Source organism: Barbus barbus (assembly GCF_936440315.1).
Source record: "Barbus barbus genome assembly, chromosome: 47".
Taxonomy (NCBI): Eukaryota; Metazoa; Chordata; class Actinopteri; order Cypriniformes; family Cyprinidae; genus Barbus; species Barbus barbus.
Window position 1 is genome coordinate 19,859,396 of NC_136725.1, and position 13,186 is coordinate 19,872,581.

A 13,186-nucleotide genomic window follows, 5' to 3' on the forward strand; every position below is an offset into this window, starting at 1 on the left:
CTTTGGCAAGGAAAGCAAATTGTCAAATGATCTCTGCTGTTTGTAGAGGCTTTGTAAGTGCAATTTTCAATCTTTTAACTATAAAAATACTGATAAAAAAGTTCAACATTGAGAATAAGAAATCACACAAAAAAGTAATTGCGTGTGTGTGATCTGTGTATATATATATATATATATATATGAGACCCTGGACCACAAAACCAGTCTTAAGTCGCTGGGGTATATTTTTAGGGGCCAAAAATCATTAGCATATTAAGTAAAGATCATGTTCCATGAAGATATTTTGTAAATTTCCTACTGTAAATATATCAAAACTTATTTTTTGATTAGTAATATGCATTGCTAAGAACATAATGGAACTTTAAAGGCGATTTTCTCAATATTTTGATTTTTTGTGCACCCTCAGATTCCAGATTTTCCAAATATTGTCCGATCATAACAAACCAAACATCAATGGACAGATTATTTATTCAGATTTCAGATTATGTTTAAATCTCAATTTTGGAAAAATTGACACTTATGACTGATTTTGTGGGGCAGGCTCACACACACACCCACACACATATAATAATAATAATAATAATAATAATAATAATAATAATAATAATAATAATAATTTAGTATCATTATTAATTATCATTAGCAACTTTCAAAAATACAACATGCATAATGGTATAGTCTGGGCTGAAAGGCCTTTTTGTCATGAAAATGTGTTTCATGGCTAAAAATATAGGTGAAATACTGAAGTGAGATGACCCTGACAGTTTTTGTGAGCGTCGCTATTAGAGGGAGCAATGCCACTTTTCTCTATAGCACTGTTTTTCAGGGTTGTCCAGTTTCAAAGAGAACAGTCCTGACACTTTTTACACAGAATCTTTTTGAAGGCTTTACGAAAGTCCCTGTTAAAGATGGTGTAGATGAGCGGGTTCAGGGCGCTGTTGCAGTATCCAATCCAGAAGAAGAACTTAAAAAGTGGCTCTGGTAGTTTACAAGCCTCTGGACAAATGGCCTGCAAGCTGTAGCTGAAGAAGAATGGGAACCAGCAGACGACAAAAACCCCAATGACGACCGCTAGGACGAATGTGAACCGCTTCTCGCGGACGATCATGGCTTTCCTTCTGGTGTTTGGAGTTCCTGCTGGTTTCATGTCGGAGGCCAGCTGGCTGCCCTTTGATGTTACGATGGTGTTTTGGTACGTTTGTGTTGGTGAGGACGTCTGATGGCCGGGATTCAGCGCCCCCACACTGGAGGTCGTCCCGTTGGCATTATGTCCCCCAGCTACCTCAACGTCAGAGCTGGAGCTTGAACTGTCCTCGTTGTCCTTGCACCTCCTTGAGCGTTTCATCTTCTGCCGAATCTCTACTGGTGGTTGAGGCTGGTTTACAGCATCAGATCTGGACGCAGCCAGATTGGGGACAATCGAAGGGTCAACACTGTCCTGGTTTTTTCCGTTCTGCAGCTCTCGTCCTGGTGGCACACCACCTGCACAGTCTTTCCTCGGCTCTCCCGGAGGACATCTAGTGTGCTTCTTGGCAATCTGATAGATGCGAACATACACCAGAATCATGATGAGGCACGGAGCGAAGAAAGACCCTATGGAGGAGTACAGGATGTACCAGACGTCCTCATTGAGTTTGCACTGTGGGCCGCCCCCATCCTTCGCCAGCAGGGTCTTATTCATGGATACCAGCGGAGGGAAAGAGATGACTGCAGAGATGAGCCACACCACCAATATGGCCCCCTTGATCTTGCGAGGGGTGCGTTGGGTCGCGTACTGCACCGGCCGGGAGATGGACAGGTAGCGGTCCAGGCTGATAGCACACAGGTGTATAATGGAAGACGTGCAGAAGAGCACATCCAGTGCTAAGATGATCTCACACCAAAACGACTCAAAGTACCAGTAGCCCATCAGCTCATTGGCCAAGGAGAATGGGATGATCAATGTGGCCACCAGGATGTCCGCTGCAGCCAAGGACACCAGGAAGAGGTTCTGAGGTCCTCGTAAAGAGCGGCACGTCAGGACGGCGATGATCACCAGGATGTTCCCGAAGATGGTGAAGAGCATGATGAGTGTCATTGCGGTGGCAAACGCAGCTGTGGCTTCGGGGGAATAAGAAACACTGGAATTGCATGCTTTAACCTCAGAACTAAGACTTTTTCCTGCTCCCAACCTACACGCCACATCTGGAGGCTGTATTACTGCAGTCATATTGAAGTTCCAGGCTAGACAGAGAAGTGCAAAGTCTTTGATATAGAATTAAATCCTAGCGTAATCCTTCCAAAGACATTCTTGCTTTTAGAAAATCATTGAAAGTGAAATGACTAAAATGAGTCTACATCAAAGAATGACATCCTTTAGGTGCTTCCTTTGGCGAACTTCAAGAAGAAAATAAATAAATCATTACAAATCAAGATATTGCACTTGCATTTAATAGAAGGCCCTGCAGTCCAAAAAAAACAAAAAAAAAACAAAGCACAAAAAAGGCTCTTTAATATATATCTGCTCCGATCTTGATGTAAAAAAAAAGTCAGCGCGCACTTGCAGCAATGGAACAAACGCGCTTGGAGATGCGCGAGGACACTAGCGCGTAAAAACAATAAGCTAACGTTTTTAGACAGTAAAAGATAGGGAAGTAAATTTGCAGAATATAAAAATGAAAAAACGATCCAAACATAATAGCTCCGTGTGTTTGTGTGTGTCCGAGCAGCTCTGAAATTGCCAAGATGCGTAAAAAGGTTCACCGTCTCCAAACACGCGCACCAGCCAAAACTAAATTACACTTCCTCAAATATCAAACGTTGTAAAGACAAATGATCTTTGCATAAACAGTTCCATGTCAGAGAAGGAAGAAAAGAAGAAAAAAATCCACGAAGGAATGCTCCAGTTAGACTTTAAGACTTGAATAATTGCTTTCAATATTTTTCAAAAAAAATATACTTCCTCAATATGAGCGGAATAAAAAGAAACCGAGAACTCGAATACTTACGTCCTTCTACCCGCTTCTCCATTATTTTATGCTTGTACCATTTTCGTCTTCTAGACGTTTTCTGTTAGTTTGCGCATCAGTCACTGGAGTGAACTGACTCGAGTCTCACACCATGACGTCACGCAGAGACCCCCTTCTCATGACGTCACGACAGAGAATCACTCCTCCTCAGGGTTACCAGCCAGTTGTGAAATCTATAAACCTAAATGTATAGTTTTAAGTGGCTCAAACGGAAACCACGTCTAAAAAGAAACGTTACAACTTATGGGGAAAAAAAGTGCCAAAGCAACTGAAAGTGGATTACTGCAAAGAGATTAATTATCATTAAATCGTTCAAAAAGCCAGTGTTTTTTTTTTTTAAGTATTTATATTTTACTTAAAATATTAAGAATATCAAGTGTTAAATCCACCTGTTCAAGTAAAAAAAAAAAAAAAAAAAAAAAAAATAAAAAAAGAAAACAAAAACTGAGCAGAATGCAAAAACGCGCTGTGTGAGAATCATTTGTGAGACGTGTAGGCCTAGTTATTTGTGCAACTTTATCCCCCTGCTCTTCTTTAGTTTATTTTAGGCTATATTTATATAAATTTAAAGATACAGAAGATTTCCGTTCCCCATAATGTAGTAGCCTACCAATCCCTGTGGAACTTGTAAATGCAAAAGATTTCTGGAGAATTAAACTAAAAACTTTTCAAATACACCCATACCATTATTTAGAAGGCCACAGTTAAAGGTAATGAAGCATACAATATATTAATAACGAAGAACACAATAAAACGATATCAGATGAACTGAAACAGATTCAGCTCTCCAAACAAGGAAAATGGATTGTGATTAGCAAAGATTCTGGTCAAATTAAACTCAGATTCCTTTAAGAGTCCAAAATAAAAACACTACGCTGCATTATGCTATAAAGTGGACCTTCATGAGATGGTACTGTATGTACATTTGTGCCTCATACCTCTTTTTGGCAACACAGACTCCACTCACATCATCTACCTAAAAAACGCACAGTGACTACCACCTACTGGACAAAACATCAAAATTACAATAACAAGAATTGGGGACGCATGCATTTAGATTTTGAAAACTTTATTTGTCCTCCTAGATTAAAAATTCCTGTGTCATCAACACATAGCCATTCAAGATTTAGCTTGCTCCTTATTGTGTCTCGTCTGAAATGAAGAAAGCAGATTCATTCAGGAAGAGCAGCTGCAACTCTCAATGTCAAAGTCACAGAACAATGGCAAGGCAAAGATCAAATCAATAAATAAGTGCATCAGGGCCCGTATTCACAAAGCATCTTAAGGCTAAAAGTAGTTCCTAACTTGCCGATTTAGCAGAAAATCTTATTGTCAATCCTAAATTTAGGACTCCTAAATTTTTGCTCTGAGTATTTCACAAAGTGTCTTAGCACTGAAACTAGCTCCTAAATCTGTGAAATGTTAGGAGTAGTGAAGAGGACTCACACACTATTCCTAAAATAGCTGTTGCCAGCAATCTGCCTCAGAATAGAAAGATTTGAAGATAATGAGCTTTTTAAAAAGGTATCACCTTATGGAGGTTATCGCAACTCCAACTTTTCCTTGTTTTCATTAATCAGCTGGGCAAGAGGGAACATGTTCTTGCATCCAGTTTGCATGTCTTACCACCATCCATGATTATTATAAATTTTAATTTTTGGGTGAACAATTGCTTTAAGTTTATATTTTGCATCAGTTAACCTTTCATTTCAAGTAACACATCTATTTGATGTTTTTGAGTTAACTATAATATCCCTGGTATAATAAATGCACATGACGTACCACAGCGGTACAGCTTCCCGATCCTTTGCACATCTAGATCAGACAAGTGACTCCTCTGGCCGATCTTTACACCGCTCTTTATGGGCTTAATTGTGGGCTTTCCATTGCGAGAGAAATAACTTCTGCAAAACAGAATGAAATCAGGACTAATGAAATGCTCGGCCAGCCAAAAGCACATCATGCACCCAGACAGCCAGGCAAACTATTTGGGGATATGTTTAGACTGCAACTCTTACTTTCCATAATGCATGATTGATTCTGGGTCATACTCTACACCGAGGGTGTTCCCCTTTCTCTTCAAAAAATTGTTCTCTTTCCCTGTAAAATAAAAACATGAGATACTTTAAGGCCTCTGAATTATCAACACGCTTTCCACTCCACAATAAAACTAGGCCTTTTTCTGACTATTACAGTACTTCACATGTCAGGCTAAACAGGGTTAAAGAAACCTAAACTAAACATTGTAATTGGTAAAATGATGTTGCAAAGTGCAACAGTATGATCCCAGACTAAACTGAATTTATGTATACTGAAACTACTATAAATTATGACAGGAATTTGATTAGCAATTTTGAAATTACACTGAAATCATGTAGTAGTATTCATACTGTACCAGAGGCAATGTTATCATCAAGTATAATGATATGATCACCACGGTCATATCGGGAATGCTCGTGGTGAAAGCCGAGGGAGTGAAGGATCTCGTGGCAGATGTTCCCAACTTTACATTTTCGCCCAATCAGAAGAGGTTGCTCACCCCCCATACATCCAACATAAGATGCACACCTTTAGGAAACACAAACAAGATTAGATATTCAGTGATGACACCAGATTGAACTTTCTCCAAGTCTGAAATACACTGGGAAAGTGTCCTGACAAAGACATTCAATTACACTCTATACAAATGAGTCTCTCAAATCTGTGACTCACCCTTTTCCGTACTCAAAGTGCAAATAGTCGGTTTCATTAGAATGTGGATGGAATCTGACGCATGTCTTCTTGGAAATCATATTTAAAGCATTAAGAATGTCTTCAGTCCTGTTCTCTGAAGACCGCAAACATATACAGAAACAAACATTTCTCTGAATATCAGTGCATCTTCACCTGATATTACTTAAACATACAGATCTAATTATTGAAATGTGACTACACCACTACAGGACACTAAGGTATTAGAGCAATATCTGCAGAAAACACCAGCAAACATGCAGAAAAACTCACCAAGAGAAGTGTCAATTTCATAAGGCACTGAGCAACGTCCATCCTCCTTGGCCCACAGCTGACTCACTGCGTTCCTGTCAGTCTAAAGAAACAGAGACAACGGTTCTTGTATCACGAGTGTTCCGAAATGTTGCTTAAATATGCAAATGAGGCACTATACTGTATGTTAAATAAGCACTGGTTTCATTTTGTTGACATGCTCTTTAAGAAGGTTTTACAGGGGATTCTCTCTCTTTATCACTTCATAAATCAGATAAAATAATCATACAATATAATATAGATAGTGCTTTTAAAGTTCTACTCAAAGGGATAGTTAATCCAAAAAAGACAATTGTCATCATTTACCCTCTTCCATGCACTGTTAAAAAAAAAAAAAAAAAAAAAAAAAAAAAAAAAGCCAAATTAAAAATTAAGGCAACCAGCTTCAGCAGATTTGAGTTCTCTCAACTTATTTTTGTCGGAGATTCTCAACTTTGCTGTATAAACTTAAAACAACAAGCTGAGAACTTTTTGCCTTAATTTTAAGTTGGCTCAACACTTTTTTTTAACAGTGTGGTATTTTTCCCCCATACTATGGAAATCAATGGCTACTGTTAATGTTACAAACATTCTTCAAAATATCTGCTTTCATGCTCAACAGAAAAAAAAAAACATACAGGTTTGGAACAATTTGAGGGTGAGCAACTGATGAGAGAATTTTCATTTTTAGGTGAACTATCCCTTTAAGTGGATATTTTTGGTTCAGTTAAAGAGAAAAACTAATTTTGAGAAACTGTCTTTAAAAGATGCATATTGTAACTGAAATCTACAGACACAAACAGATAAAGTGTAATAAATGGGTGAGAAAAATCTTATACGTGCAGGGCGTTGAGTTCATATTCTGGGATAGTCTGCTTTATTAATAGTAATATTATTAAAAAGGTTATTAAACGTAAGCCTAATAGTTTTATCAGCTTATAGTATTATCGAATTTGGTCCTCCAATATCACGGTTTTATAACATTAAGCGTTTTAGATTGTACTGAGACCGTGCCTTAAACTAGTCCAAGTTCAAAATAAAACTATGAACTGCTGCACTGAACATATACGGAGCTGTATGAACCACTGCAAGCTGTGAAGTAAACAGGAAGAGCTTGTCTGAACTCAACTGGTTTTGCGAGAGAACGCAAAACATCTGAAAAATATTTTTTCTTCCCACCTTGAATTTTATCCACTCACCCCAAATTTTTCCCACCACCATGTCCCTTAAAGGGCTCCGTAGTACTGTGTCCTATGGTGTGACGGAAAAATGTAAAAAAAGTACAAATATTTCTATTTGTAATGAAGATTCATTTCTCATGTTAAGTTTTTCTGCATTTTTGCTGTCACACCATTGGATACAGTCCAATTTTTATTTGTCAACAACCCATGCATCTTTAAATGACAACTAGCAATAGTCTTGATCATGTACAGACCAGGTCAGAATTGTTGGCACCCTTGGTAAATATGATCAAAGAAGGCTCTGATAATAAACCTGCATTCTTAATCCTTTCGATCTTTTATTTAAAAAAATAAAATTAAATATTCACAAAAATCTAACCTTTCGTTGAACTAAAACAATTGAAAATGGGGGGAAAATCTCATTATGAAATACATTCTCAAATACACGATGGACACAATTATTGGCACCCCTAGAAATTCTTATGAGTAACGTATATCTGAAGTATATTCCCATTCATATTCACATTTTGAGCACTCCAGGGTGATTATGAACATGAAATTATCCAGCCATGGCTTCCTGTTTCACAGAAATATAAATAGGAGGGAAAACAAAGCCCAAATTCCCTTAATCATCCAAAACCAAATATATTTCTGATGTGCAGCGAAAGATAATTGAGCTTCACAAATTAGTGAAGTGGCTTTAAAACAGCTAGAGCAGTGAAAATTCCCATTTCCACCATCAGGGCAATAATTCAGGATTTCCAGTCAACATAAAAATGTTATGAAACTGCCTGGAAGAGGACGTGTGTCTATGTCGTGTGAGAAGGAGAGAAGGAGAGTTTGAGTGGCCAAAGACTCTCCAAGGACCACAGCTGGAGAGTTGCAGAAAATAGTTGGGGAAAAAAAAAAAAAAAAAAAAAAAAAGTCAAACATCCCCTACATCTCCACATGCTGTTTGGGAGGGTTTCAAGAAAAATTCTCCTAGCTCATCCAAAAACAAACTCCAACATATTCAGTTATCAGACACGACTGGAACTTCAAATGGGACTGGCTTCTATAGTCAGATGAAACTAAAAAATGAGCTTTTGAAATATACTGCTGTATTTTTGATGTTGTGGGCCTATATTTCTGCTGGAGGTCCTGGACATCTTGTTCAGACACATGGCATCATGGATTCTATCAAATACCAACAGATAAAAAATCAATAAGTGACTGACTCTGTTAGAAATCTTATAATGGGCCATGTTTGGATCTTCCAACCGGACAATAATCCAAACACAAACCTCAAAAACAACACAAAAATGGGTCACTGAGCACAAAACCAAGCTTCTGCTGGCCGTTCCAGTTCTCTGACCTGAACCCTGTAGAAAATGAGTGAGGTGAACTGAAGAGAAGCAGCACCGTCATGGAGCTGGGAATCTAAAGGATCTGGAGTGATTCTGGATGAAGGAATGGTCTCTGATCTCTTGTCAGGTGTTCTCTAACCTCATCAGGCATTATAGGAGAAAATTTAGAGCTGTTAAACTGACAAATGGAGGTTTCAAAAAGTATTGAATAAAAGGGTGCTGTTAATTGTGGCCAATGTGTATTAGAGAAAAACATTTCATAATGATATTTCCCTCCATTATAAATTCTTATTCTCCAATGAAAGGTTAGATTTTTTTAAATAAAAGATCAAAAGGATTAACAATGCAGATTAATTTTCACAGCCTTCTTTGATCATATTTACCAAGGGTGCCAATAATTCTGACCACATCTGTATATAAAATGAGATTTGGGCTTACTGGCAGTAAGATATCCCCCTCCTGTACAGCATAGTCTTCCTCAAAATCTGTTAAAGACATTGATAAAGACATTCAATCAGGTCTAAAGGCTCTGATCGGTCATGTTGTTGATGTCTTACCAAGCTGTGTTTCACTCGTCTTTATCAGATGAGGCGGTTCAGTCTTCAGCAGGTTAATAATATATCCTGTGGATAAAAGACATCAGGTCATGTAACTTAAGTTTAGTTTGTTAAAAAGCAACCCAGAGGAGCTCCCCATACCCTTAGGTGTTAAAGGGTTAAACACAACAACAGCTTTATTTATCCATGAATGTAAACTCAGAATATAATTAATTGTGACAGATTTGTGTGATCAGAATACCTTCAGAAAGTCCTGCAACCAATAAAATGAACCACAGCATTTTAAACAGTTGCTTGTGGACAGAAGGACAGTAAAAACGACTAAACAAACGTGTCCTTTTAAACACGCCCTGGATTATTTCTTATTTGGCCACCTGGGGCTCTTGATTGATAATTAGTTCTGTGAACTTCAATCAGGTCCTGTTTTCAACAGCGGTAGGAACCAAACACGCTCTTGATGTAGTTTCATTCCGGACGGTTTTATTGGTGGGACACAGAAAAACACACGTGAACTGTTTTGTTGTTGACCGCTGAAGATAATATTTTGTGGTGAGCGTATGAAATTAATCAGTGTATTGTATTTTGTATTACAAGAGATGGATTTACATCAACCATGAATGTTTTATAGAACTTAATTTCCCGGATGTTTTCGAAAACAAACCGAATTAATATCCTACATCTGAAATATCTCTTATATATCGACACGTATCCCTATAAAGTTTCGTTTCTGGCAAATTACCATAATATCAACAGTGATTGTTACTGTAAATCAGAAACATTTCGTGTTAAAGATGTGTAAGAGTTATGTTCTTTCGATATATTATTATATATGTGTTTTTTGTATACCATGGTGCTGAATGTTTACCATATTCACCATGGTATTTCAAAGCACTTTTGTGGTGAATAACGTGGTATATTGCCATGGCACTTCTATCATTACCAGGATGCATTTTTATCATTTTTGTTAGTATATGGACTAAGTATTGACAGAAACTATGGTTACAATTGTTAGTATAGTAAATGTTATTCATCTAATCATGAACATATTCTCTTATTCTAACAGAACTCAAAATGACGAGGTGGGCCCGAGCAAACAATGTCCATAAACACAAAGCAGCAGACGCCACACCATGGAAGCAGCTGAAGGGGAAAGCTGGAGAAGCAGGAACAAGCGCTGGTGGCCGACACGTCAAGCAGGGACCAGGCGTAAAGAAACACAACCCCAAAAAGAAGAAACAGGAGCATGACAGTGACGATGTGAACGGGTTTCTGGAGTATTTAAAGCAGACCGGTCAGACGTCTGAAGACCAGGATCTGAGAGGAGAAGTGGCAACAGCACTGAAGAAAGACGCGAGACGAGAGAACAGACGGATAAATAGACAAAACACCAAAAAGAGCAATATGGTGAGGAGCAGGATGCATGTAACATGATTACTATGGGAGCTTTTGGAATTTATAAAAAAAAACGATAACTGATACAATTCAGTCTTTTTTCCCCTCGCAGTTTTGAATTTATATCTTTTTTTATATCTTTTATATCTTGCTTTTTTTTTTTTTCTCTCTCATAATTTTGAGAAAACTGCTATATAAATGGGTAGTTGACAAAAATTGGACTGTGTCCTATGGTGTCACAGCAAAAATGTAGGAAAAAAAACATAACATACAAATAACATGAGAAAAATGTATCTTCATTCTTAGTTACAAGTCAAGTCAAGTCTGCTTTATTGTCCATTCTTCCACATGTACAGCACATACATACAGAGAATAGAAATTGTGTTACTCTCAGACCCTTGGTGCAAACAGTTAACATTAAACACTGACAGTAGACGTTCAAATACAGATAAATACAGTTTAAACATGTGTACATACAACTATACAGATATACAAATGAGGACATTGTAGAACAATAAAGAAAGAGATAGATAAAGTGGCATAAGGCACATGGCAGATAGTGCAAACCAGTTAAATAAAACAAAACTGGGCAGATATAGGTGTATATGTATAGAGCACGAGAGAGGTTTTTCTTCAATGTTGGAGGGTTTTTTTTTTACACTTTTCTGTCACACCATAGGACACACTTATACGTCAACTACCCATATATTGAACAAAATTATAAACGCAACACTTGTTTTTGCCCCCATTTTTGAGAGAAATGTGCCTTTTGTCTACATAGAAAAAGTATTTGATCTTTGAGTTCAGCTCATGAAAAATGGGGGCAAAAACAAAAGTTACGTTTATAATTTTGTTCAGTGTATATAAAGTCAAAACGGCAAGATATAAAAAAAACTGCGAGATGCATCTCAAAATTGAGTTAAACTGAGAATTGCGAGATATAAACTCAGAACGCAGAATTGAAACAGAATTGTGAGATGTGGTCTGCAACAATATAGACGTATAGCTCCGTTTGAGTCCCGGCTCACGAACCTTTCCCAATCTTGTCCACCCCCCACTGCACTTTTCGTCTAAATTACTGTCCTGTCCTAATTTAAAAAATAAAAATCCAAAAGAAATGTGAGAGATTAAGAATTGAATAAGTGGAAATTAGCTTTCATAGATCATCAATAAGTCTAAATATGAAATATCTCACTCATGTTCTCATATTTTCCATCTAGATCTGCTTCAACTGCCGGAAGCCTGGTCACGGTCTCGCTGACTGCCCAGAGGCGGATAACGATGAAGAGATGGGTCGCGGGATCTGCTATCGGTGTGGTTCTACCGAACATGAGATCCAGAGATGCCGTGCTAAAGTGGATCCTGCCATGGGTATGAGTTGAATGAGACGTTTAGATGCTCAAAATGGAAAAAAAACTTGAAATGGCTTATCAAATTAATGCAGCTCTTTTCTAGGTAATTACCCATATGCCAAGTGTTTTATCTGCGGTCAGACTGGACATCTGTCCAAAGCCTGTCCTGATAACCCAAAGGGACTGTATGCTGCAGGTCAGTGATTTCACTCTTTAAGCACTTAATATCTGTGAATTTTAACACTCATGATGTGGAGTTTTGTTCTTGTAGGCGGTTGCTGTCGGGTTTGTGGTTCAGTGGAGCACTTTCAGAAAGACTGCCCTGAACACCAGAACTCAAGTGAGTTCCACAAAACATTTGGTATCTTCTTCTTTAATTGGAAATAGAAGCATGTAAATGAACTCAAACTTCTTTTTGGCAGCTAATTCCATCACCCTCGGCCGGCTGTCCAATCGAATCAGCGCTGACCACGAGGACATCCATGTGCCTGTGAAGAAAACACAAGCCAAAAAAGACAAGGTGGTGGTGTTTTGATCCACAGCGGATTGAGGAGAAATATAAAAATGGACTATTTAACTAATATTTGCAATTTAGATTTGATTTCTGCAGTCATGAACTCACCAATGATTCACTGATGTTTGTAGACACAAACAAAAGTGACTGTTCCTGTTGTGAGACCATTTACTTGCCATTAAAGGTCCTTGTGATGAAGTTACCTGAGACTTATGATCATCACATATGTGCCTGACGTTTTAATTATGAATCATGTTTGTTCTCATTTATATGCTCAAGAAAGTAAAGAGAATTTGAAAAGCATCACTTATTTACAAGACACTTTTTTTTTTTTTTTTTTTGTTATATAGTGTGTTTTCTGTATTAGCTACATACACTTATGGCTGTCTAGCGGTAAATAAAATAAAGCTGCATGCGTAGTGGAGAAAAACATTTTTTGGTTGTGCTTTGCCGCTGCTAGTCCGCTCTGAGAAATGTGGTTTGTGGAAGAGGTTTAGAAATGGATAGAGGATGTCTTCGAGCAGAAGAACAAATAAATACTTTTTATAGTAATAAATACTTATTACAGGTTTATCACACTGAATTTTGGTTTTTAAACTCTCTTATCAATACCATTTTTTTTTATTATCTATAAACCGGTTTATAAAGCATTGATTCTGCAGTATACAGAACTAAGGATGCACAATTATAATCCATAACACAGCTGTTAATTATTTCTCTTGATATTGCATTTTCTTGATGTAGTTACATATCCAAAGCAATCTGACGACTGTATTCGTGAATTATTTAATTTTTTTTATTGACTTCTCACTTAA

General features: G+C 37.6%; 2 protein-coding genes across 2 annotated transcripts; one reads left to right on the top strand and one right to left on the bottom strand.

Annotated features, from left to right (window-relative positions):
* Positions 1-838: 838 nt before the first annotated feature.
* Positions 839-9,981, bottom strand: LOC306866243 (alpha-2B adrenergic receptor-like; the record flags this gene model as incomplete). The annotated part of the gene is made up of 9 exons (XM_079411340.1): positions 839-2,223; positions 4,791-4,912; positions 5,027-5,108; positions 5,404-5,576; positions 5,721-5,835; positions 6,012-6,093; positions 8,995-9,041; positions 9,114-9,179; positions 9,960-9,981. The coding sequence occupies 9 exons, from the start codon at positions 9,979-9,981 to the stop codon at positions 839-841; spliced, it is 2,094 nt and encodes a 697-aa protein (XP_079267466.1).
* LOC306865400 (zinc finger CCHC domain-containing protein 9-like) lies at positions 9,581-12,950 on the top strand. Its single transcript, XM_079409975.1, has 6 exons — positions 9,581-9,662; positions 10,177-10,517; positions 11,726-11,876; positions 11,961-12,053; positions 12,129-12,197; positions 12,280-12,950. The coding sequence occupies exons 2-6, from the start codon at positions 10,185-10,187 to the stop codon at positions 12,390-12,392; spliced, it is 759 nt and encodes a 252-aa protein (XP_079266101.1). The 5' UTR covers positions 9,581-9,662; positions 10,177-10,184; the 3' UTR covers positions 12,393-12,950.
* The last annotated feature ends 236 nt before the right edge of the window (positions 12,951-13,186 follow it).

What these genes read in the sequence shown, in the direction of transcription:
- LOC306865400 (XM_079409975.1), top strand. Translation starts at nt 10,185, where the DNA reads ATGACGAGGTGGGCCCGAGCAAACAATGTCCATAAACACAAAGCAGCA. An exon ending in AAAGGGACTGTATGCTGCAG is followed by an intron (nt 12,054 to 12,128) that starts GTCAGTGATTTC and finishes TTGTTCTTGTAG; the next exon opens with GCGGTTGCTGTCGGGTTTGT. An exon ending in CCCTGAACACCAGAACTCAA is followed by an intron (nt 12,198 to 12,279) that starts GTGAGTTCCACA and finishes TCTTTTTGGCAG; the next exon opens with CTAATTCCATCACCCTCGGC.